This window comes from Camelus ferus, chromosome 35 (assembly GCF_009834535.1).
Source record: "Camelus ferus isolate YT-003-E chromosome 35, BCGSAC_Cfer_1.0, whole genome shotgun sequence".
Lineage (NCBI taxonomy): Eukaryota > Metazoa > Chordata > Mammalia > Artiodactyla > Camelidae > Camelus > Camelus ferus.
In genome coordinates, this window is record NC_045730.1 from 10,719,185 (window position 1) to 10,745,034 (window position 25,850).

General features: G+C 43.5%; 1 protein-coding gene across 2 annotated transcripts in view; it reads right to left on the reverse strand.

Moving 5' to 3' along the window:
* The window catches only part of PIP4K2A (phosphatidylinositol-5-phosphate 4-kinase type 2 alpha), a 159,011-nt gene that overhangs the window by 25,710 nt on the left and 107,451 nt on the right, over positions 1-25,850 (reverse strand). Inside the window, exons 4-6 of one of the 2 annotated variants that reach the window (XM_032473969.1) lie at positions 20,985-21,137; positions 8,297-8,443; positions 3,850-3,888 (exon numbers count right to left, since the gene is read on the reverse strand). In XM_032473969.1, coding sequence (XP_032329860.1) covers positions 3,850-3,888; positions 8,297-8,443; positions 20,985-21,137 — 339 coding nt within the window. The remainder of the gene's footprint in view (positions 1-3,849; positions 3,889-8,296; positions 8,444-20,984; positions 21,138-25,850) is intronic. The other variant, XM_032473970.1, reaches the window with a different exon arrangement.

The following is a 25,850-nucleotide window of genomic DNA, read 5'->3' on the forward strand; positions in this document are numbered from 1 at the left end:
TTAAGTGTTACAGTTTAGTGAATGTTACCTTGGTTGCTGCTAGACTGTAAACAAACTGCCACATCAGAGACACATGATGTCCTGTTGTCAAGGCAGGCACAGTCTCCATCAATTACCAGTGTTAGTTACTTTCACTCCCACATCTTCAAGCTACTTCCTTGAGACCCTTCCCAGTGAGCACCTGTAATCTAGGAGGACAGGTCGATGGTCTTTTGGAGCTGCTCCTTTTGGAAGAAGAGCTATCAGGAACCCCAAGCCCAGAAAAAAAGTAGATAGCATTGAATTCCTCCTTGGGGCTACTGTGTGGACAATTTTAATGTTTACACAGTGGGAGACACTAGTGACACAGACTGTATTTACAGAAATACCTAATTCCTCAAATGGAGAAAATGTGAATTGGTTTGCCAACATCTTATGGGGCTGAACAGTTGGTTTTTTTTTCCACTTTGAAATCAAGATTCAATGAACTGCCTTAGTTCATATGTAACTCCAAAAAACACAGTTTTTGTCAGTGAAACATTGTAGTGAAATGTTGCCTTGTTCATCTTCATGATTCATGGAATTAATATGAATTTTTTTTTTTTAAAAAAAGAAGTCCCATTCAGGAGGTAGTACCACATCATGGTTAGAAATGTGAGCTGTGGGCTGGACCCCTGGCTGTGTCGTGCCATGACTGTGGGTCCTTGGGCCTGTCTGTCAAGTAACTTCATTTACTCGAAGTAATAATAGCGCCTGCCTCAAAGGTGGCTGTCAGGGTTATGTGACCAAAGTGTGTGTGAAATTTAAAACAGATCTGGCATACAGTTGACGTTAAACAAATGCCAGTTATTACTCACCTTTCTACAATCCCAATACATCAAGATTAATAATTAAAAAAACCCGGACTAAGGTAAGGTTTTGCTTCTGCCACGGACTGTGTGATGCAGCTTGGGAATAGGAGCTTCTGGGTCTCAAATCTGTCCCACATGAGGTGGGGAAACTGGACTCTGACCTGCTAAGGTCCCTCCCATCTCTGACTTCTCTAAGTCCACCTCCAAGGGAAATGTTCTGAGGAACAATGTGCCCACATTCAATATACGATAAAAGCATCCTAGCAGCATCCTTAGAAAAGTGGGTTTCTGCCAGACATATTCTGTCACTTCATGTCTTTTCATAGTAACCTACACCAACACAGGGCTAAACATTCTTGGAGAGGCAAGGAGTGGAACTGTGGTGAGAGCCGGGGGATTCCTGGAAAGTGTGTGGTCCTACAGGCAGAGCAGTGGAGGGACAGACAGTAATGATGTTCTGCTTCTGATGGTGAAATATTACAGCTACACCAAACACTGGCTTCCCACCACACGTGTCCTTGTTTCATGACTTAGGATTCTGCTGTAATCACCCTGTTGGCTGTAACTGTCTTTCTTGGCATTGGTTACTGTCAGAGCAGACTGAGAGCCCTTGGGGATGAAACTTGAAGAAATCGAAATGAACAGAAGTGGGGAAAAGGCTGCTAGCAGCAGGCTCAAGGGACTTGGGAACAAAGGGAGAACAGAGCCACCAGCGTGGAGAAGCGCATGGTACCCCCATGGCTCTGACTCTGGGGCTGGCTGCTTTTGACGATGCTGAAGTGGCTTCTTTTGATGCTGCTGTGGGGCTCTTTAAACAGCCCAGATACTTCCTCTGAGAAAATCCCAGTAATAATAAGCCTCTGAGTTTCTCATGGATGAAAACAATACCTACTTGAGTCTCTGGCACCTGGAAGAAATGTTTACAGAGCAACGTGGAAGTTGACAGTCCATCGTTTCTGCTGCTCTTGACCAGATCTGGTGCCTTCAGAGTGATTCACGTGGCAGTTGGAAGTGTGAAAGTATATTCAGTGGTGCACAGTAAAAATACAAACTGCCAAAGGAGGAGCCACCATTTCCTTTCTCTGCCTCACTTCTTAACCCGCTACCAGGCTTCTGCTCTACCTGCATCACTGACAAGGTCACCAGTGATTTTTCTGTTGATGAATCCAACAGATACTTCTCAGTGTTCATCCCACCTGCCCTGGAAGAGGCCCTTGATTCTGGGAAAGTCCTCTTCCTCTGGTTTCTGGGATGCCCCTGGAGTGCAAGTTTCTTAAGAGCAGGGCACCATGCACTGAGACGTTTCTCACGTCTGGCAAGATGCTTGCTCTTAATAGATGCTCGGTCAGTATCTGAACAAATGAGCCAGGCTTTCCTGGCTTGTCGCCTATCTCTGTGGCTGATCCTTTGCAGGACTCCGTTCCTTTAGCCGCTTCTTCCATGACGACGCTCTCCTGGGCCGCCGCCAGACACGCTTCTCTCCAACTGATGCGCCCGGCCTGGGTGACCTCATCCACGCGTCCCCGTCTCTCCTGATCATCCTTCCCCGGAGGTTTCCCAAGCCCTTTTCTTCTGGCTGAAGCCCTCTCTGCAGCCTCTCATGCCTGTTGGACATTTCTACTCTGATGCTGCACTGAGCTTTCAAACTACTCCACCCGCTCTGCTCCCTCTGTCATTGTCCAAGCTGGAAATTTGGGAGTCATCCTTCACCCCTACCCCGCCCTCCCTCCACACACACCACACTCCGTCTTTGAGTTCTGTGGATCCTTCTGCCCAAATCTCTCTGTATCCCCTCCAGCACCTCAGGTCAGGCCACCATCTACTCTGGGTTATTTCGACAGCCTCTCCAAATGGTCCTGCTTACCTCTGTGGCCTCATCTCACCCTCTAACTAGAGCACCAGGCGCTCCCCCTCGGCACTCTTGCACACACAGCTCTTTCTCACCTCTTTCTCTAGCTGTCTCCTGCTTAGCCTTCAGGTTTGTAAACATCACCTCTTCCAGGAAGACCACCAGGCCAGATTTAGGTGCCCTTGCTACCTGCTCCCTAGCAAGGCGCTTATCACATGATACTGTCATCTCCTATTTAATGTCTGTATCACTTTGCTGATGTGTCTATGTGGTTCATTATTTTAGCCCTTGAAGCGAGGACAGTAACCAAAGAGACATCCACAAACACTTCTGGATGAGTAAGTAAAAGGAGATTTCCAAATCTATAAAATTCAAACCCAAACTGATATCATCCTAAAAGAATTTAAAAACAAAAACCTTGAGCCCAGCTCTCAAATGGTTTGGTCAAGAAAAGGCACTTCCCAAAGTGACAAGGAGGAACAGCTGAGAGTGTAGAGGTGCCTTTCACATGAGCAGATTCCAGGTGGGGGCAGTTTAGGGTTACATACAGAAAGCTGCTTCCCAAATTCTTAAACGGACTGCAGTGGAATCTGCCTATAGTCTTTCATAATCAACAGACTGGTTCAAATACTACCTACTAGCCAGTGACTCAGAAAAAGGTAAGAAGTCTCCTTGTCCCTAAGTCTTTACATGGAAAAGACTCGAATCAGGTCTTAACATTTTTTTTGGTCAGGAGTTTGAAACTCCTTTAAGCCAACATTTTATAGGTGCATTTGAAGCTCAACATCGTCATTTTTACAGGTGAGAAAATTGGGGCTCAAAGAGGCAAAGAAACTGACTCAAGGTCACACCCAGCTTGTTAGTCCTAAGGGGTTAGGACCCAGGTGCGGAGCTGCACCTGCTGGTCTGGGTCATCACGACTGCAGCGGTGGCTGTGTTTTCAAGACCACGTTGGTGTGAAATGTTGCACCCGCACTGCAAACTGCTAACTCCTGCGTGATCCAACAGGGCAGCAAGCCTGAGGAGGAGAACTGGCGGAGGGCGTCCCTCAGTTGCGGGGCAGCAGAGGGGGACCGGGAAGGATGGCGGTGGAGGAGGACTAGAAGAAGGGAAACCAGAGGCGCTGAGCAAGCTCACCCCAGACTGAGGTGAGACACACCAGGCACTTACCTTTTCTTTGTCACTGGCTTCTCTAGCCACGGTAGAGCCCTGAAACAGAAAGAAGGAATGAAAACGTGCACACGCGGGGCGCTGGTCTCACATGGCTCGTCGGCAGACGTTTAGGGCAGGGTGCGGAAATAAAGTTTTGCTTTGGAGCCGCCCCCGGAGTCCGCGCTGTCCCCTCCCTGAGGGCGCGGCGCCCTCTGCAGGTGTTTCTGTCCACCCTTCCCCAACCCGTCCCTCGCTGTGCCACCTGTGCTGCCTTCTCCCTGCTTCTTGTCCTCCTGCTGGAAATAGAAAACCTGAGTCACATGACCGGCAACTTACTAAACGTGGGGTCAAACCACGCTCTCCTTACACCAGCTGCCAGAAAGGGTTGGCCTGCGGGTCTTCAATGTCAAGTGGGCCATCAGCTGGCCGCAGTGACCCGGAAGCATTGAAGGCCTCCTTCCCACATCGTGTCTTCTAGGTGGGGCCCTAGCCCCGACGGCCCTTCTCCCAGGGTTTAGGGTTAGATGAATGTGCCTTCCTCACCATGAGAACCACCCACTGGGTACTTTCTGTCCCCCTTCCCTTCGGAGGGCCCTTCAAACACACATTTACTTGTACCCTTTTTGTGCCAGAATCTAGGCTGAGCACAGAGGTATAAAGTGGGAGAAAACACAGTTCTTGGTCTCAGAATTTCTACTCTACTGCACTCGTTCTCAAAACTCTGCCCTCAGCTCTGGCGGTGTCCAAAATGACTGAGTCCACCTCAGATGCTGGGGGGGGGGGGGCCTGGGGTGGCGTCCCGGAAGAGACACAGTGCTTTGTGGAAGATCTTAGTGCGAAAGAAAGACTGGGAAACAAACAGCCAGTGAGTTCCCAACTTTGTTCATACAACAATGAGTGTTTGTTCCTGGTGCTCCCTGGTGACCATCACAGTGTCCCACACAGCAGCACCCAGCGGTCACTGATAAATGATCAGGGAAGGAACAGCCCGGTCTGCTGCCCCTCCTGGGGCCCTCTAGTGCTGGACCATAGGACAGTGGAGCAATCTGTCTACTTGACCACCATTTTTTTTTAATTGAAGTATAGTTGATTTACAGTATTGTGTTAGTTTCTGGTGTACAGCATAGTCATTCAGTTATATGTACATACTTTTTTTTAATTGAAGTATAGTCAGTTACAATGTTGTGTCAATTTCTAGTGTATAGCAAAGGAAATTTAACCAACTTTTTAGTGTGTGTGTGTTTTCTCCCTACAATATAATTTACTCTGCTTCTGATTCTCAGTGAAACCTCTCTATGTAAATGCAGATCATCAGCCTGGAAAAACCTCATCCAGATTTAAATTTGTTCAGAATTTTAAAAATTAAAACACTGTTAGAAAGGTAATTCAGTCAAGGCCAAGCGTTTGAGCCATGAAACGATGCCAGACATCCAGGCTCCCCCACAACCAAAAGTACTGGCAAGAAAAGAGTTTGTTTATTCTGCAGGCTGAAAAGGGAGATGAAATTGTGAAGGCCAAGGTTCATTTTAAATTTAACTTTACAAGGTTAGTTTTAATTTAACTATAACATCCGATCTACAAGCATAACTTACATCAGGATGTTCACTAGATGCCTGCTTGAACGAGACACCATCGTAAGCATTTTAGGAGGATTAAAAAAAAAGTGTGTAGGACACACAAAAAATTGCCTTTCAGGGATTTACTCGCATAGAATGGATGAGATAACCACCATTCACTCGCCACCACCCACAGGCTGGGTGAGACTCTGGATGTGCCCACACAGATCTCACTCAGTCCTCACAACAACCAGCAAGGTAGATAAAATAATGTGTTTGTTCTACAGCTGAAGAAACTGAGGCCCATAAAGGTCCAGCACCTCACACACAGGTGCCAGGCAGTAACATGGGACCTGTGGCTTCAGAAGTCATCTGGCTTCTTATGTGGGTGAGTCAGACCACGGGCCAGGCCTACACCGTCCTCAGCAGCAGAAGCTAAGCAGGTGCTTCATGAGCAAGATGGGTCCAGAGAGCACTGTGGGGGGCTGGGGTTTCCAGGGAAAAAAAGAGCTTCGACTGGGAGGCAGCACAGAGCAAGGCCGTACTGGGGAAGCTGGTGTGGTTTATCTGAACTCTGGATGCTTCCCCTCCCACAGACTTGCATTTCTCAAGGTGTAGTTCAGCACTCAGGGGCCCCAAGACCCTTTCAGGGGGTCTGTAAACACAAAACTCTTTATAATAACACTATTTGCCTTTTTCACTGTCTTGTTAAAAACAAAAGGTGGGCAAAAAACTGTTGGCAGTTTAGCACAAATCCAGCTGTGGCACAAAATGGTACAAGTAGTTTGCCATCAAATACATGAATGTCCTCACCAAAGCAGTGACATTGCTTTATTACATCTTGGTGCACATCTTTTCCATATTCTGTGTGGGAAGTATGCATAAAGCATTCTATTTAAAGCAGGTATGTTTAAAAACAGCCATTTTTGTGATGTTTGAGTTATGAGCTGGGCTAGCCACTTTTTTCACAAAACATTTTTACATGAATGAACAACTGGGAATCTGCTTATTCAGATCTGGGCATCAGGCAGGTATTCGGTCAAAGAGGAGCAGAGCTGCTGGTGTGGCTGAGCGCTGTGACTTTCCAGCAAACAGCCGGCAGGCCCTGGACAGGCCAGTGGTAAAATGTGAGCTTTCAAGTACAAATGAAAAATTCTTAAAACTTGTACCCACCACCCTGAGCTTGACAGCTTCTCAGTATGTAAAGACTTTTCTGATACTGGTGGTGATAGTAGCGTGGCTTCGTGATTAATGAAGTGTGTTAGCATTTGGAAGAGCATGACCTCAGTGATGCCATCATTCCAAATGACAACAGCCTGATGTATTCAGACCAGGGCATGCAGACAGACCGGTGGATTTTAAAAAGTTCACTAATGTGACTTCAGATTCCACACTGAAATTCCGCTTTGAGAAGTCACCACTGGTCAGGTTTAGGTGTAACGTCAAAGAAAAATATCCACAAATTTCTGAAAAAGTTATTTAAAAAAATCCATCCTCCCCAAATACACAGCATATTTGTGTAAGGTCTGATTTTCTTTATACATTTCAATCAAATAACACGGCAACAGACTGACAGCAGAACCAGCCTGGACACTACAAGTATCTCATACTAAGCCAGACATTAAAGAGATATGCAGAGCTGTAAAACAGTGCCACCTGTCCCACTCAAGGTTTTGATTTGGAAGGTAGTGATTTTTCATAAAAATATGCTAACATGTCATGGTTTTACTAAGTTTTTATCAATTTCTCAATTTCTAACATTGTAAACATCAGTAGACATATACTATGCAAGCAAAAGCTTTTTTTGGGGGGGGGGGTCCTCTTTTAAGGATGTGAAGGAGTCAGATCAAAAAACTTGAGCCACTGACCGAGACCAAAAGTTGGCAGAGTTTTTCTGAACAGGGTCAGAGGATAAGTGTTTCAGGCTTTGTGGCTCAGAGCGGTCTCTGTAACTACTCAACTAGGCCTTCATTTTGCAACCACGCACACTACAGAAACCATGGGCACTGGCGGTATTCCACTAACGCTATTTGCAGAAATGGCCATGTTGGATCTGCCATGCTGGCAGGTCATAGTTTGCCAGCTCCCAACCTGGACATTCTCTAGGGCAGTGATCCCAGAAGTCAGATCACCTCACCCCCCCTTGGAAGTTCCAGTGGTCACCTCTCACTCCAGGTCTTTGAAACAGCCTGCCTCCGGGCCCCACCCTTCCTGTCTTTACTTCTGTCCATGGCACTGTCACTGCCCAATACATGATGTACTTAGCACTTACCATCTGTCGCCTCTCTTTACCCACCAGAACGTCAGCTCATTGAGTGCAAGTTCTGTTTTGTTGATCACCCTATTCCCAGCACCTAAAGCAGTGCCTGGCACACTGACGTTCAGTTCATACTAGACATGAACTCTCACAGGTACAAGTGATCCCTGCTTAACACAAAGGAGTGCACTGCTGGTTGCCTGGTGGCTTAAGCCCTGAGTGCCTCCCAAGTGTTCACGATCAATTACAACATTTACAACATGGACAAACAAGCTCAATTACCTAATAAAAATCAAGCCCACCTTGTTGTATTGCATTACATATATATGCTGCATCTTCTTTTTCCATTCATCTATTGATGTGCACTTAGGGTGCTTCCATATCTTGGCAATTATAAATAATGTTGCCATTAACAGCGGGGTATATATATCTTTTGGAATTCTTACCTCATCATTGGCTTTATTCCTTTGATAACTATGTAAGTTTAAAAAGCTAAAGCTCTAAATGTTCTTAGAAACAATGAACAGTACATATATGTAAACTTAAAAAAATGTGCAGTATATTGTGTATATGTATTTACATGCAATACACTGTATATGTGAAAACTGTAACAATGCTACCTAATAAGATTGAAAATGAAAAAAAATCTCACCTTTAAGTCATATTTCCTATATACAGATAAACGGTGGCTGAACACATTTCTTGTAACAATCACATATATTTCAACTCCATCAACATTAAGCCGGTACATGCCCAGGAATTGGGGAAGAAGGGTGATCCCATGACATTCCACTATATACTGCATCAGAGAGAAAGAAAAAAGGGAAAAAAAAGATCTAGTTAAAATGTGTTCGATCAGATGCAAAATATAACTCTTCTGCCTGTGGTGTTTATAAAAAGTGATAAAAGACTTATACAACTATTAATGCCCTATTTATAGAAAATGACCAAATTTGTGCTGCTGAAGACCAGTTATGGGTCTACCGTGCACACACAGATAAGAAAATTCAACTTTATCTGTAGAGATACTCTTTTCCTAACATTCTGAACTGATCTGTAAAGTCAGAAACTGTATGTAATGGTGTAAGGTGACTGGACAAGTGACTGGTCCTTTCTGTAATTCCTTTAAAGTAAAACCACATTCCACCTGGGGTCCATCTTCCTCAGAAGGCCTGATGATGATTTTTATGAGGTTGAGGCAGCATCCCTTGGCCTCTAAGATTATCCCCTTTAATAGTGTTAAAGTTGAGATTAAAGAGGAAACTGGCAAAAGCTTGGTGTTAGAAGCTGGGAGAGTCGGGCTCTAGTCCTGGTTTTCTTGCCTCTCAATGAGACGCAAATGTCTCGAGCTACGCTGCCCACCACAGCAGCGGTGTAAAGCAGGGCTCGCTCGTGCTCTACAGAAAGCTGGAGATTCTTTGGCCCCATATTGGTTTCCATCAAGTCCACTGGACAAGCCCTAGCAATGACCCCACTTCCAATGAGAGTTGCAAAAACACAACATGAATTTATTAGTCTTTAATGACCATACTCTAAAAGGCCACAAGATGGAGACACTTCTCAAAAGATGATCTCTATAAACTGGGTCCCACTGCACTTTCCAAAGGAAAGTTAGGTTTTCCTAAAATGGCTTAAAGACTTAAGATATGATAAACCTCCTAGAAGAAAACATAGGTAAAACATTCTTTTCCATAAATCTTAGTAATGTTCTCCGAGGGCAGTCTATCCAGGAAATAGAAATAAAAGCAAAAATTAACAAATGGGACCTAATTACACTAAAAGCTTTAGCAAAGGAAACCATAAGCAAAACAAAATGACAACCTACAGAATGGGAGAAAATATCTGCAAATGATGCGAAGGATAGAGATTTAATTTCCAGAATATATTAGCAGCTCATACAACTTAATAAGAAAAAAACAAATAACCCAATCCAAAAGTGAGCAAAGACCTAAACAAGCAATTCTCCAATGAACAGGCACATGAAAAAATGCTCAGAATCACTAGTTATCAGAGAAATGCAAATCAAAACTACAATAAGGTATCACCTTACACCAGTCAGAATGGCCATCATTCAAAAGTCAAAGAACAATAAATGCTGGAGAGGGTGTGGAGAAAAGTGAACCTTCCTACACTGCTGGTAGGAATGCAGTTTGTTGCAGCCACTATGGAAAACAGCATGGAGAGTTCTCAAAAAGCTAAAAATAGACTTACCATATGATCCAGAAATCCTACTCCTGGGCATATATCCAGAGGGAACCTTAAAAAGATACATGCACCCCAATGTTCACAGCAGCACTGTATACAATAGCTAAGACATGGAAACAACCTAAATGTCCATCGACAGATGACTGGATAAAGAAGTTGTGGTATATTTATAGAATGGAATACTACTCAGCCATAAAAAGAATAAAATAATGCTATTTGCAGCAACATGGATGGACCTAGAGATCATCATTCTAAGTGAAGTAAGCCAGAAAGAGAAAGAAAAATACCACTTGATAACACTTATATGTGGAACCTAAAAGAAAAAAAAACATGAACTCATCTACAAAACAGAAACAGATTCGCAGACATAGTAAACAGTCTTATGCTTACCGGGGGAAAGGGAGTGGGAAGGGATAAATTGGGGAGTTTGAGATTTGTAAATGTTAGCCACTATATATAAAAATAGATTAAAGTTTCTTCTGTACAGCACAGAGAACTATATTCAATATCCTGTAATAACACTTAGTGAAAAAGAATATGAGAACAAATACATGTATGTATATGTATGACTGAGACACTGTGCTGTACACCAGAAATTGACACACTGTAATTGACTGTTCTTCAATTAAAAAAATAAAAATATAAGGGGTGGAAAGAAGAGTTCAAAAAAATTCTTTTATGTCCATGACATGTGTGTGAAATCTCTAGGATGTCATCATGCATGTCAGCATGAACAGTATTCCAAAATTGTAAAACCTGTACCCATTGGGCCTCTTTACAGAGATGTCTGAAAGAATGGTCACCATGGTAATGGTGAAATTTAGGGTAACTGCTTTCTTCCTTTTTTAAAAAAGAAATTATACTGCTTGAATTTTTGTTTTACAATGAGCATTTTATAAAAATAAGTAATCAGAATGCCCTTTCAAACTAGTGGTAAACACAGTCAACTCTGATAATACTAAACCATCTTAAGAATTTTTTTTAAAGTCTTTAGTTTTTATCATTAAAGAAAAGATTAACAGTGTCAGTACAGGAGTTTAGTATTTGCCACCCAGAGTTTTGGCAGATTTTAAAAATGCTCCTGTCCTTTTTAAAAGCCTTACCATAATTGAGTTATGTATTTCAATTTCATGGATTTTTCTGAGTAGGGTTTCACCCCCAACCTGTTCTTAATTTGAAATCAGACCACAAGAACCTTTTCTGTTTCTCTCCTTTCAAAAATTAGTAAATTATGCATGTATATGTATGACTGAACTCTATTATGCTGTACACCAGAAATTGACACAACATTGTAAACTGACTATATTTCAACTTAAACAATTAGTAAATTAATGTAGGTTTTGCTAATACAAAACAGGCGGTAAAGAGCTCTTAGCTGAAAAGATTTCTACGGTCTGATGTAAAGAAATAAAAAGAGTGGTTGTCTTGTGCTTCTGAAGAGAGACAGCTGGATAAAACTTAGAAGCACGGAGGCTACGGGGTCTAGCCGTGTAAGCTCTGCAGAAAGAACATAGGTTCGTGAGCCAAAAAGAGATGCAGATGTGCCCTGGCACCTCCACCCGCTCGCTGTGGGGTCCTGAGCAAGTCACTAAAGCACTTGTCATTTTAGTTCCACTTGCTGGAAAGTGAGCACCGTGATTCCTACCAAGAAGATTATTGTGAGGATTCCAGGAACAGTGTGTCAGAATACTTCCCACCATGCCCGTGTCTGGCCCGTGCTTTCTCCTACTGCAGAGGACAATGATCATAGTCATTTTATTCAAAACGTTGATAAGAAATTTTAATGTTATGCCTCTCTGCTTTGTGCTCCCAACTGACCCCAGACATGATCTGTGGTCTGTTTGGAGGGAGGTTCTGCACAGGTGATTCTGGGACCGACAGGACATGTCTCCTGCCCTGTAGGAGCCCATGGGTTTCTGTCTGACCATCCATCTCCCTCCCCTTCATGCTGTTCTGCTCAGATTATGCTTATCACGGTCTCTCTTTTAAAAGTCCTCATGGTAAGAGATGTCTTTGATCAAAATCTGTCCAGAGCCACAGAGTGCCACGGGACAGAGTAGACACTAACCACTATTCACGTGGATGAACATGTCAAAGAAACCTGAATACTATACAGGAAATCGCTGACAAGCTTTTTTCCCCCAGGGAAAAACACACAGATCACATTCTACACCGCCTCTATCTTTAAGGTTAAATACATTACTACATATTAAAAATACATTAAATTTGATCCACTTCATCAAGTTTCTACATGCACTCATTCTCAAAGGGAAGGCTCACCTATAAGGCTTTTTCATGAACACCTTGAAAAATACATATTTCATAAACTTAAAACTCCTGAGTTTATAAATATGTCCAAAACCACAACCCTAAAAAGCCTGTCCTGTTAGATCCCAGTGCTGACCAGCAGCAGCTGGGAGCAAAGGTTTAGAAAAGCATTTATGGGTGAAAACTTTGCAGAAGACAAAATTCTCCCCATTAATCGAATTTCTGGGTGGGGGCACTTGGAAAAGAATAGTTTCATTTCAGTGGAGGAACAGCTCACTGGGTCTACAAACGCCACCATTGGGGGACCACCGTACTGTAGATTGAGGGGGTCCCTGCATGTGGGAGTTGATTCAAAAGCCCAAACAATGAATCCTCTCAGATTCTTTGCCAGCTGACCCAGGAAATGCTGTGCACAAACCCTAACAGCAGTGGGCACATCTATAAGGAATCCAACCCCTTCCCCACCACACATACAAACATCTGGGGAGATTGTAAGCTCACAGCCACACCATGCTGCTCGAGCCCTCCTGGTCCAGCTCCACATGCACTAGCTATGTGACCTTGGGTGAATTAGTCAACCTCTCTGTGTCTCTGCATTTGGAGGGGGTAATATTAGTACTGAGCACAAAGGGGTTTTGTGAAGGATGTGACAATCAGGGAAATGGTACTGGGGGGACTGCCAATGACTCAAGCAAGACCAGGATGAAACCAAGACCCTGGGGTAAGGGGTGGGACAGGAAGGCAGGGCAAGGGTAAGGGAGGCAGGTTTCCACCTGCTGTACTCCTAAAATGCTCCCCGAGAAACAGATTCTATTTTAAATACATGATGGGGAGAGGGGAGGGTATAGTTCAGTGGTAGAGTGTTTGCTTAGCAAGCATGAGATCCTGGGTTCAATCCTCAGTCTCCATTAAAAAAAAATTAAATGCATTGGAATTCCTAAAATCTCCATAGAACAAAGACTCCAAAAATGAATAATGTTGCACGTGTGTGTATGTAGTTGTTTAGAAAGTAAGGTAATATTTTTGTAAATATAAAAGAAACACTAAAAAATTCTATTTCTCACTTATGTTGGTTGCTTTCAGGATCAGAAATCTAGCACCTTCAAAAGCTGAAAAACATCACTGTCAAATTAACAAAACCACCTGTCAATAAGTGCTTCGAAAATTATTTTTAAAGGATGTACTGGAGACACTACAGTATCATGATCGGTTTTTTGGCATGAGCACCCTCTCTCTTTTTAACAGTTAAAAACATCCTCAGCATGTTAATCCCTTTGTGACATTGATTCTCTCGTAAGACAATCTAAGGGTGAACATTTGCTCCCTCCGTTCTCCATGCTTAATTTTACAAAATTTTATAAGATTACAAAAATGGAGAAATATGGTGAAGATATTTCTTTCACTTTCAACCACCGTCTGGATGTGGCTCCAAGGCAGTCAGTCCTCCCCCACTGGCAACAGACAAAGTCAACGCGGCTGTTTCCGACCTGCTGTGTCAGTATCTCTGTTTACAGACTCAACAGGTGCATTGCCCTCCTGCCACCTGGTAGCCCCTTCCCCGGAGGTCCGATGGGAGATAAGAGGCCACAAATGGACCAAACACTCCGCAGTGCTGGTCATCCGTGCATGGCTCAGGACTGAAGAGCACACACACCAGAAGAGAGGGGTGCTTCTCTGCCCCGCTATGCAGTCCTGCACAGCATCCTTTCAGAACCAGCCCTTTCCCCCAGCACTTGGATATGCCGCACAAAGCCTGCCTTTTCTTTCCCCCTCCCCGGGCTCCCTGGGTCACCTGCAGCCAAGCTCTTCTCTCACATCAAACAGGGAAGGTCTCTCTGGCACCTGGAGTGGCGGCTTTCACAGAGGTTTCATCTGAACAAGGCATGGAATAGTTGGTCCCTAATTTGTAAACAGCGACCGTGATGATCATCAGTTCTCCTCACTGCCTGGAGGTAAAACCATTGCAAGCATCCTTGGAATCCATGTCCACATTCTCAGTGTTAAACTCACTGCATTACCTACGTTTGCATTTTTAAAATACTGTTTTTATTAAGTATTTTTCATGTTTGCATTTTTGTAGCTGGATGCCCCGTGTCACCTCGCAATGTTATTTATCAAGCAGCGGCTTCTGCTTTTTAAAGGAGTGCTCTCAGATACATGTATCTGCCAGGAATATTTGTCTGTAACCTGTGTTTCCAACACTAACGGCTTTTACTTTTTTTTTGTCTTCAAAAAAATCTTCTTGGAAATGATTCCATGGTGTCACCAATAGAGGCAAATTTTCTCTCTTCATCAGTCTCCCTTACAACTCTTCCCTGTGTTACTGGCTTGTCAGAATTGTAATGTAATGATGAACTGATGTGGTGAAATCGGAATTTTAAAACATAAAATGCAAAGGCCAGGAGATCTGAGTTTCCTTTGTTCTTGGGCGCACAACAAGCATAACAAGTTTTATGAAGCCCCCATTTGTTGCTCTTGTGCAAAATGAAATGCCATTAAAGGATTCACAGCTGACTGAAGGCTTTAGCAGAGAGGATACTAAGTGATGCACTGCCACAGATAAGTATTTATATCTCCGTGTGATAGCGTGAACCTGGGCTCTGGCTCTTGGAAATTGCTGTTATTATCATGTTTCACTCATTTTTTTAAAGAGGCTTGAAGTGACAATTTAATATAGCATCAAATTAATACTTCAATATAAAGTCTTGTTTCAGTTAATGTTTTCGAAAGGTTAAATTGTCTGTAATCCTTATTGTGCCTCTGACTATGTTTACAGATCTCTCCAACAACATTCTTTATGGGGGGGGGGGTGAAGAAAGGAAAAAAAAAAGAAGCCAGCCTGAAATTCAGAATTGCTTTGTTTTAGAATGACCAAACAAATAATCCAAACATTCCTTGAACTGATATTTTGGGATAATGATGTGTCAGTTAATATAATTTATTTTGGTTTCATATAGTTATGAAGTCAAAAAAGAATGTAAAAAGTCAAAAATGACTCCATTTAAGCTAATGTAAGAACAAAATTTACCACTTTCCTTAAACTTAATAAAATCAGGCTTAAAAGGAACCAACATTCCTCTGCACTATTTACAAACAGTCTTACTTCTGAAATATTGTAGGCTATACCTGAATGCACAAACTGGTGCTCCTAATTCTGTTTGTTACACTATAATAAAAACCCATAAATAAAATCATCGTGAAAGACGAAATGAGTTTATAAAAACCACTATCATAAATGCAGCCAGATGCCGTTCACTCAGTGACTAGAACTGAAGTGCAGAATGGCTGCCCCAAGCATCATGGTGGGGACGTGCTCCAGGAGGCGGTGTGCCCAGCTGTGGTCACAGCTCCCTCTAGGTCTGCCTTCCTGTCACTTTGGCCCAACATGGCATCTTCTGGGAGGAGGACCCCAAAGGGCCCCCACCGGGTAGCCTGCAACTTGGGGGACATGTTGGGCAGGCTGCCCTCTCCCACCCCCCATCCAACCCTACTTCCTTCCTTTTCCCGCACCAGCTTCCATCCCTCACCAATATCCCGACCCCACACTCTGCGTGGCCTTCTGCTTGGGCTGGCCTCTTCTGAGAGACAGCAGACAGCAGGGGCAACAAATTCAGGGCCCCCAGGAATGGCAGAAGTTAGGACTGCCAGAAACAGAATGTGCACAGCTATGCAGAAAGCATCCAAACAAATAAAGGGTGCAATTTCAGAAATGAGCATATAACAAAAAATGAGATTATTTAAAATGGAACTTTTAGAAGGAAAAACATATTTTTGAAGTAAAAAAATCACTAGACCGGGGAGACAACAGAACAGCTGAAGAGAGCATTAGGAGTGGGTGATTCAGCTGAGGAATTTACCCCAAACTGAGTGGAGATGTTTGCAGAGGTAAAATGGGAAAGGAAGGTCAAGAGATGTGGAGGAAGGAGGCTGCCACATCCAGAGCTGCTGGAGAGACAGAAGAGAGAGGAGGGGAGGCAGGTGACATAAAAAGGAAAAAGGAGGCCATCTTCCTGACATTTCTAAGAGAGAAGCAAGAAATGCATGTGCTGCGTCTGTTGGTGAAGGGGCTCTGCTGGGAGCGGCCTTTACTGCACAGCTCCAGGTGCTTCTGGGGCCTAAAGCGTCAGTGTACTTTGCACATTTTGACAGACCTCTCCTCCAGAGAGAATGAAAAAGCCAAAAAGAGCAGGCTCGGAGCGTTCCTCCTCCTGAAAGCAGGTTCCATGCTGCAGCGCGGGGCCTCTGTCGGCATCTCCCAGGAGCGCCGCCGAGCCAGGACGTGAACTTCACCCAGTGCGTGCTGCTCTGTCTTTAACCAGCAGCTTGGGAAGCCCTGAGGGAGGGTGTGACTTTTTCTCTCTCAGCACCACACCCTCCATTTGTTAATTTTAATTTTTGGCCTTTACAGTGCCTGTTTTTTCAGTTTGTCCCTATTCATTGGCCAATGACTGCCACTGTCCTTCATGGGAGGATGAAAAGATGTACTCCAGGGAGGGTCCAAAAAGGGCAGACATTCACCCCCAAACCCTTTACTGAAAGGTGAGGTACCAGCTAGCTTTTTCAACAAGGATTTCAGATTTTTAGGCTGACTTCTAGATTCCGCTCAAGTTACTAACTGCCTCCCAAATAACAAAGATAAGAAAGGATTTTTAAGTTAACTTTTATCAATTTTGTCAGTTTGTCAATTCTGTCTCTTTGAAATAAAAAACAAATTTAAACCCCACATTTCAAAAACTTTAAAGATAGTTCTTAATGCCGTTTTCATAAGGCATTTCTTGATCATCTACATTGGAACTTGTTCCCTCCCCTAAAATTTCTAAAATTTTACTGACATTGACTTTAAATTTTAATTAAAGCTGAAGCCACATGATACCAAAACTCTCAATGAATTCAGGTCAGTAAGGAAAGAAAAAAAATCAGTCACTTTAGGAGAAATAAGACATTCAAGTAGGTTCATGACCATTTTTTCCCTTTCTGGAATGCTTTTCTGCTTTACTAAGTGAATCAGCTGATAATCATTATTTATAAGACCTGCATTTGTTCTAGTCTAATAGAAATTTGAGGAAAAGGATATTTACACCAGAACAAAAATAGTTATTTTCCCAACTATAGAAAAGAGAAAAAGAAGAAACCTATAGAATTTTGCTCTGCTTAAGATAAATTTCCCTCTGGTCTGAAAGATGACGCGTTCCCTTCTTGGCGCACAGTGGAAATCGGGGTAGGATCTGCACCACAAGTGAAGACTAAGGCAAGATGCTAGAGCTTGGGAAACATCTAACTCCCTACGGTCGGTTTGAATCTTCATGATTCTGCATCAGTGCAACACTCTACTAGAAACCAGGCCCCCTAGTGGATCCAAAGAGTTAATGATTTCAACACTGAGATACAGGAAAGTGAGTATGTGGAAGAAAGGTTTTTGGTGATTCAGTCATTCATAACCACACTGATCATACAGCAGACACTGCTCTGAGCAGGTTATAAACATCAATTCACATAATAAGCACAACACCGAATGAAGGAGGTGCTATTATCCAAATTTTAGAGACACAGAAGCAGGTGTAGGAGGTTAAGTGATTTGCCCAAGGTCCCCCGGTTGGTGGGGACAAAGCAGTCCACTCCAGAGTCCCGGTTCTGAACCACCTGCCACCCTGCACTGCTGGTGAGCTTGGCTCATCAGATTAATCCCAGGAAGAATTTATTCAAATATCTGGCAATGTTCTGCTCTCCATAGGCTGGCCTTATGATAATTTTAACCTTCCAGAATAGAGCTGCAGCTCTGGATCTATTTCACTAAGACAAAACACAGTGAAAGAGAAGGAAAAAGAGAAGTCAAGTGCCACAGAGTAACCAGAGCCACCAGGAAGTCCGTCCAGTTTACTCCACAGGAGACAACGTCCCTGAGGGCCTGCCCCACCTGTTTGACCATTTAGATTATCAATTCAAAGTTGATTTGAATCAATCAATTTGAATCAGCCTAATGACTTGTCCAGACTAGACAGTACAGAAGCAAAAGCACATCAGAAGGGAAAAGCAACAAAAAGCAAGTAGAAATAGAAGAACTGACAGTCATCACCGAAGCAGGAGACAGAAAACATTTAAGACTAGACATAAATCTTACAACTAGTTTAAGCCACCTGACAGCCTCTGTGGAATTAGGTCAGTTAGTAAACACACAGCACAGGGAATAAGGTCAACAATATTATCATCACCTTGTGTGCTGTGTAACCTACAGAAATACCACAGCACTATGTTACATGCCTGAAACTACTATAAAATTGTAAGTCAACTATACTTCAGTTAAAAATAAAGTAAACACATGAACGAATGAATGAGTGAATGAATGAAATGCAGATGGGAAAGCTGAGGGTCAGAGACTGCTTCAGCATCCAGTTCAGGACAAGCCGGGATCTAGGTCTCCTGACCTTCAACCTAGGGTCCTTTAATAAATCATATTAGTAATGGTGATTCTCAATCTTTTAAGACTCCATTTATTAAAAAATTTTTTTTCTTCCAGTTTTATTGAGATATGATCAGTATACAGCACTGTTCATGTTTAAGGTGTACAGGATAGTGACTTGTCTTACAGACATCATGAAATGATGACCCCAGTAAGTTTAGTGAACATCCCTCATCTCATATGGATACAAAAGAAAAGACAAAGAAAAAAATGTTTTTCTTGTGATGAGAACTCTCAGGATTTACTCTCTTAACAATGTTCATATGACATGCAGCCATGTTAATAATATTTATCACGTTACACATTCCAGCCCTAGTACATACTTATCTTATAACTGGAAGTTTGTGCCTTTTGTCTGCCTTCATCCAATTCCCTTACCTCGGGTAACCACAAATCTGATCCCTTTTTCTATGAGTTTGTTTTTGAAGAATAATTGACCTGCAACACTCTGTTGTAAGGGCAACACTGAGACCCTTTAACTATATTTAAAATACTGTTTATTAACAGAAAGAAAAATATAGATGTTGAAGAAATGAGATTTTTTCCTGGATAAAGAACATACCAAGAAAATAACCACTTTGTAGGAGTTGAATGAAAGGAAATTATTTAGTATGGTGACAGCCCACGGAGCATGTTAATAGACTTATTGTGATCGCTAACATATTTTATGTAATGCTGATATGTCAGATCTGCACGTTCGGTTACAGTAAGTACCCCAGGGGAAATGTCTCAAACTGATTTCTGTAAAGTCAGAAAAGTCTGAACTCAAAGATGTCATCAAGAAGTTGATGTCTGAATTGCATGTCACGTTTTATTAGAATGGTATCATAGTCACTTATCGGAATAATATGTCTTCATCAGTCACTGAGGCATCACATTGCTTTGAAAGTTCTGAGACAATTTAAGGAAAGTAGAAAAAGAATGCATCAGTACGACATTAAGTTCCAGAGGGGGAGCAATGAAGTAGCATTCAGTTTAAAAGGTGGATGGTTGAGAGCTGCGTCCTGTAATTCAATTCATTCAGAAGCCAATGCCTTAGCATTTTCACCCTCACTCAAGGGTACTAATCCAGCACTTTAAAATCTCCTTCATAATAGGCACAGCATAAGCACCAGAGCACAGACTTCAAAAGGAATAGGTGTTATAAAAGATTTATTAGATGCTAAATGAATTTAGAGGCAGACTCATGTTTTTCAAAAACAAATCAGGGGCAGCCCCCAGCTTCCAGAAACAGAATGTAGCTTAGAGATATTTACAGACCTCACTGCAAGCAAAACTCAGCTGATCACGCTCTGGGAAGATTAGAAGAATAAGCAAGTGCCAAGAAATAACTCCTGAAGTTTACAGCAGAAAGCACGCCCGCCAGGTAAGGAAGCTCATTTCTACAGACAGCCCAGAGCCTGCAAATCCAACTGAGCAGCACCTTCGAAGCAGCTACCTGGAGAGGCTGATGCTTGACGTGATGGTTGAAACACTTTTGAGAATCCTCTGGTTAAAGCAACAGTGTGTGTGTATGTTTCAGCGTGTGGTTTAACCACCAGTTCTGAAGGTGGTTGCTGCAGTACTGCGATCAGAGGTCAGATTCACCCCACGAAGACTCCGCTTTCCCAAGGTGACACAGTTGTCCCGGTTCCTGCTGTACGACCTGCTGAAGGCTACCACCACCCCCACATACCAGAGCCCGGTGTGTGGCAGGCACTGTGCTGAGAGCCTGACCTACAATCTTCAGGGCTCGGTGTTAGGTTGGTGTTATTATCTCCATTGCATAAATCAAGAAACTGAGGCTTCAAAGTCTGGAAGTCACGTGGTTAGTTAGTGACAGGGCTGGGGTCTAAACCCAGGATTGCCTGATGCTGGACATCATGCTGTTACTATTTCAAAGGAAGGAAGACCTCTTACGACTCTGGTAGGGACCTGTGAATGTGTGCTCTACCAGGCACTCGTGCTAGAATTCCTCGAGAGACAAACAGACAGACAGGAGATGAGACAGGGCTAGTTTCACTTATCCCCAGGTGATTATGAAAGGATAACACTGAGGGGTGAAAAGGAGGTGGTAAGCAGACAAACACCCACTTTCAACACCCCGCTTCCGTCCTGTGCAAAAAACTTCTGACCTGCTGCCAAATCTTCAGCGGAGTGATTTTAAAATCAGAATGGGAGTCGCTGAAACTACTGTATAGAAGGGTATTTAGACTAAAAGTGTTACATGTATAACTAATGAATCTCTCATTCCCAAATGTTAACTGCTGGTAAATCTGGCCACAGTAATTTTTAAAAACACAGCTAGATTGAATAACTGTGTCAAATGTGTGCTGTTTATTAACTAGATATTTAAATCTCTGGCCTTAAGGATAATTTGTCACAAGTGTCAGCCTTCTCAGAGTTTCGAATGAAGACAGAGAAAAGGTACCTGGTGGTATTTCTTCAGGATGTTGTGCATTTCGGCCACATCTTCACTTGTGATGGTCTTGATGATATATCTCTTGTCGTAGGAGGTGTGGAACCGAGCTCCGCTGCGGGCCTGGGAGTCGTTGGGAAGGGGTGCGCTCCTGGTTAAGGAATTCTTCCCGTGGGATGGGTGGGCGAGGGAAGAGAGAACCGGTTAAAGATGCAGCTTTCTAATTTCTGGGTAATTTGTTGTCCCCACAAGTTTTCAAAATCATTTGTGTTTGGAAAAAGTTGATAAGTAGGATGACAACATTTTCTACTCATCAATACCCAAATGGTAAGGTTTTCAAATGAAATGAAAACAGTGATTCTGATGTCTAGAATTATAACCAAAGTTATTTTGTTCACCTTGTTCTTTTGACTTGGACAAAAGTTCAGTTTTCCTTCTGGATAAAATTAGGCTCCAGCCACGAAAGAACCCTTGACATTCACTGAATGCTTCCCTACACGACAGGTATTCTGTGAAGCATTATGCACCAGGGACTTCTCCCAATTCTGAGAACCTTCCCATGAAACAGTCACTATTGATATCACCATGCAGATCAGAGAGGTAGAACAATCAGGCGGAGGTCACACAGCTAGTAGCAGGAAGAGACAGAATTCCATCTCCAGTGTGGCTGGCTCAGAACCCAAATTCTCAACTAGTCAACTACTCAAGCAGTAGATGACTCCATCAGTAAACTACACTGCCTGTGGCTGCCCTGGGAGGGCCTCAGCAGGTGTCAGAAGACTATGTTCTGGTCCCTCCTCCACCCCATCTCAGCCATTTTTCTAAGCATGATTCATCTCCTGGAGGGGATGAGGTGGGGCTCCTCTGGCATATTTCACTCCAATATCTAGTTATTTCATCCCAGGTTCACACTATCCACACTCCAGCTAGCCAAGGCTACCCTCCTCTCACAGGTGACTCTCCTGTTTGAATCTCCTGCTTTCTTAGAGCCTCCAGGAAGTCTACCCTGCTTTCCCCCAACCATTTTACACTGGTCACTTGGACTATTGGGATTAGCAAACCCTAAGCATCCAAGGGATTCCGGTCTTCGCCTCTGCTACCTGTGCTTGAGTACTAAATTCACTCCCCGCCTGGCCCCACTGGATGGCGTATGAGGGATTCAAAGGGAAAGACATCCCTCTTCACTTTCTCCAAAAGTGGGCATTCAGAAACACTAGTGAATCAAACCCTGTCTAGTTAAGGGGACACAGATGCCTTTCGAGAGGCAGGTGGTATCACCTCATCTTGACTGTCAAGGAAAGAGTTCCTATCTGTCCAGTATACTCAAGCCTCCTTATCCTTTCCCTCTTTTCCAGATGAACTTCAACAGGATTTGGCCGTATGAGGTCTAATTACACTGCCGTGGTGCAGGAGCTGGTGGACGCCCTTCTTGGGCAGAGGGAAAGGAACAGTGTTCCCGTTTCCAGGACCCCAGCCTTGCAGCCACTGCCCTTACTTTCTGAGACAGCATATCCTGATCTGATGTGAGTGAACACACTTGCCAGTTAACTGAATGTGCTTTCCTTAGCTCATTAGAAAACTCGAGAGAAGGGGAGGAAAATCAATGTAACCCCCGATGACTTTAAGTAGCAGGATCTGGCCGTGTTCATTGATTAAGACAACTGAAATTCATTAGCTAGCCTGAGAATCACAAAAAGGATTTTCAGGATGAAAATGGAGATATTAAAAAAGTTTAGTTCTTTATATTGGCTTTTCCCTCAGAAATAAAAGTCTCCTTTACACCACTTCCTATGAAGAATAAAAAGGAAAAAAATCAAAGCGAATGCATCTTTTTGGGGTTTTAAACACTAGCCAAAAAAGCAATGACTGCTCTTAGCTAAAGGTCTGAATTTTTCCTCCCAAGCATTAAAACAAGAACACTAGGAATGGTAAGACTACAAATTATTTTCAGGCATAAAAAAAAAATCAAAGCGAGAACAATCAACTTTATGAAAGCCAGGTGGACCAGGTTATAAACATTGTAAAACTGACAATACATGTAAGTTAACTTTTGGGGGGGAGGGGGGATTAGTAAAGGGTACTTATATTCAGCAAAGGACAGAATCAGAGCAGCATCAGTTCCACAGACTTTTTCTCAAGTGTTATTAGATACAAAAGTGCAGTGTTCCCTCGTGGACCAGGGGAGAGAAGAGGGGTGAAAGCTGCAGCATCAGTGCTTCTCAAACTTTAACAAGCACCTGAGTAACTGCGGGTGGAGGTGATCAGGTGAGAATGCAGATTCTGATTCAGGTGTGTGGGGGGGGGCATCTGAAGAAGCAGATGATGCCAATACAGTGGGTCTGCAGAGTGCACGTGAGAACCAAGAGCACCCGGACAGCGGCTCGACGTGGTCTGTCTGGTGCAGAGCATGGGGAGTCCAGTGTATTAACTGCTTTCTATACAAATGCACCTGTCTGAACCTCACCTTTCCCATTATAGTCTCTCCAACCCTGGTTTGGTTAAAATGGGAAATTCTACAGTGAAGATTAATAATTCATTGCATTCACTGGATTCATTCATTCAAAAAATGTCTAATAATACCATGTTCAAAGCAATATATGGGCTTAGGAAAAGGGCTAGAAGGCAGAGTTGAAAATGGACTAACTCCTTAGCTCAGATGCTACCTCCTTCCAAATTCTTCACCTTTCTCTTCAGATTCAAAGACATTGATAATTATTTATTAATGACTTTGCACAGGATACTGGCCTCCCGTAATGGCCTGGAATACAAAACTACAAATTCTAATCTTCATTCTGCCCTAACTCAAGTTTTCCATAATTACCTAAGTAGTACCAAGCCACAATCTCTACTTCAATGGGTGGAAGAATTTTTTTCAAGGCTCTCGGGTTTCCAGTAACTAGTGAAGTTAGGAACAGACACACTTTGTCAAAATTTAGAACATATCTTTTATAATCACTATGAATATAAAAATACATGAATCAAACCTACTGAAAGCCTTAGGCAAGTAGACAATCAGAAGAGTGAACGCAATTTTACACAAAATGTGTGATCCTTAGAATGACTCTAAGGCCTGGAAAAAAACATCCACATTCGTATTTCTTTCCACAACATATGAAACAGAAAAAGTCAGGTGCATTTTCACACTTGAAGATAATGAAACTGGGGTACAGTGGGGTGAAGCGACATGCCTAAGGCATCGTCCTGGGAGGTAACCAAAAAGGGCAATTTACAAAGACAAGGCTAAGCTTTTGCCTTTAATTAATTCCACAATCATCGACTTTTGAAACCTCTGAAATAAGGCAGGGGTGTGTGTGTGTGTGTGAAACCTCTGAAATAAGGCAGGGTGTGTGTGTGTGTGTGTGTGTGTGTGTGTGTGTGTGTAAAGGCAGTGCTGAGTAAGGCAGGCTGCTGGTCTGGGACCTAGGAAATTCTCTCCACTCATCAGCCCTTGGAGACGTCATTCAGCCTCTTTGAACCTCAGTTCCTGGGACTGTGAAGTGAGGGAGGGTAAGCCCAAGGGAGAGGGCGGGCTGAGCTGGATCTCTCCCTCAGACCTCCTGCAACTCTGAGAATGTATTTCCTCGAAGACACGGCACACATGGCCCTTCGATGGTGATTTGATGTTTGCCAACAAAGTCCAGTCAGAAGAGAGTCCAGCCACCACGCGCCATCTCAGCAGGGGCATAAGGGTGGCTCAGGGCACCTGGGCCAGTGTTAAAGAGGAGATGACGATACTTCTTCGAGAAGCATGGAAATAACACATTAGAGTTCCCAGGGGCACTCAGGATGACTCCAGAAAGAACGATGACATGGATATACATCGAACGTAGCCATCAGGTGGCTGAAAAATCTGCAATCTTAGGGAAACCGAATACTGAAATTCCTCAGCGCCCTTTGTTCTAAAGAAAACGAGCACTGTGACCTCACACAGGATGTCTGTGAGGCCAGAAACAGCCTGGGAGTGACCTCCAGGAGCCCCCAAAGGCCCCCTTGTTTGTAAATAAATCTCATAATCAAAGAGCGTGACAGTTGGAAGTAACCCTGGAGATCATCCCAAAGCATCCAATTTACAGACCAGGAAACAGAGACACAACGAGCCGAAATGCCTCGCCTGTCTCAGTTCTTTAACGTCCGAGTGGGGTGGGCGGGACACGTGGCAGGCTCTGCAGCCGCCCCACGCCTCCCACCAGCCTGCCTCCCCGCCTGGGCTCGAGTCTGATGGCCACCACACTGGGATCCTTGCTGCAGACTTCTCCGTGGTGACCAACACCTTCTGATCACAATTTAAAGCCTGAGCCAGCTGGCACAGAGCCAGAGCTGCCTTTGTTTTCAGTTCTGCCAAGCAAAACATTTAAAAATGTCATCAGCAACAGCCTCAGTGCTAGCGCAACCCAGAGTCCTCAACTTATGCTTCTGCTAACGTGTGCACAGAGCCCTCCTGACTCATTCCAGGACTGTTTATTACCTGACTTTAACTGAGGAGGTCAGTCGGCAGTAGGAGCCACCTTGTCCCCAGGCCAGAGCTGAGACAGTTGTGTGTGTGTGAGGACAGGCTTTAGTGTGGCTGTGTCCCGGGCTCAGGGTCCGACAGCCTGTGCAAAGATGGGGTGGAAAGTTGCCTGGTCTCAGCACTTCCTCCAATCCTGGAGACAGTCGGACAATGTCAATCCTATGAATGCTTCCCATTTCTAACCATGTGGCACTGTTCTCTGTGTCTGTTCGAATTAATTCATGGGATCTGAGACTTGCTGGAGGTTTTCAGTCTCTCATGGACACAGGCTTTACCTTCAGAAGACTATCCCATCCTCTGCCTTTCCCTGCTTACAACCCTATGGGTTTTCTTGGCAAAGAAAGCCAAGGCTGAAAGGAATCATCTTT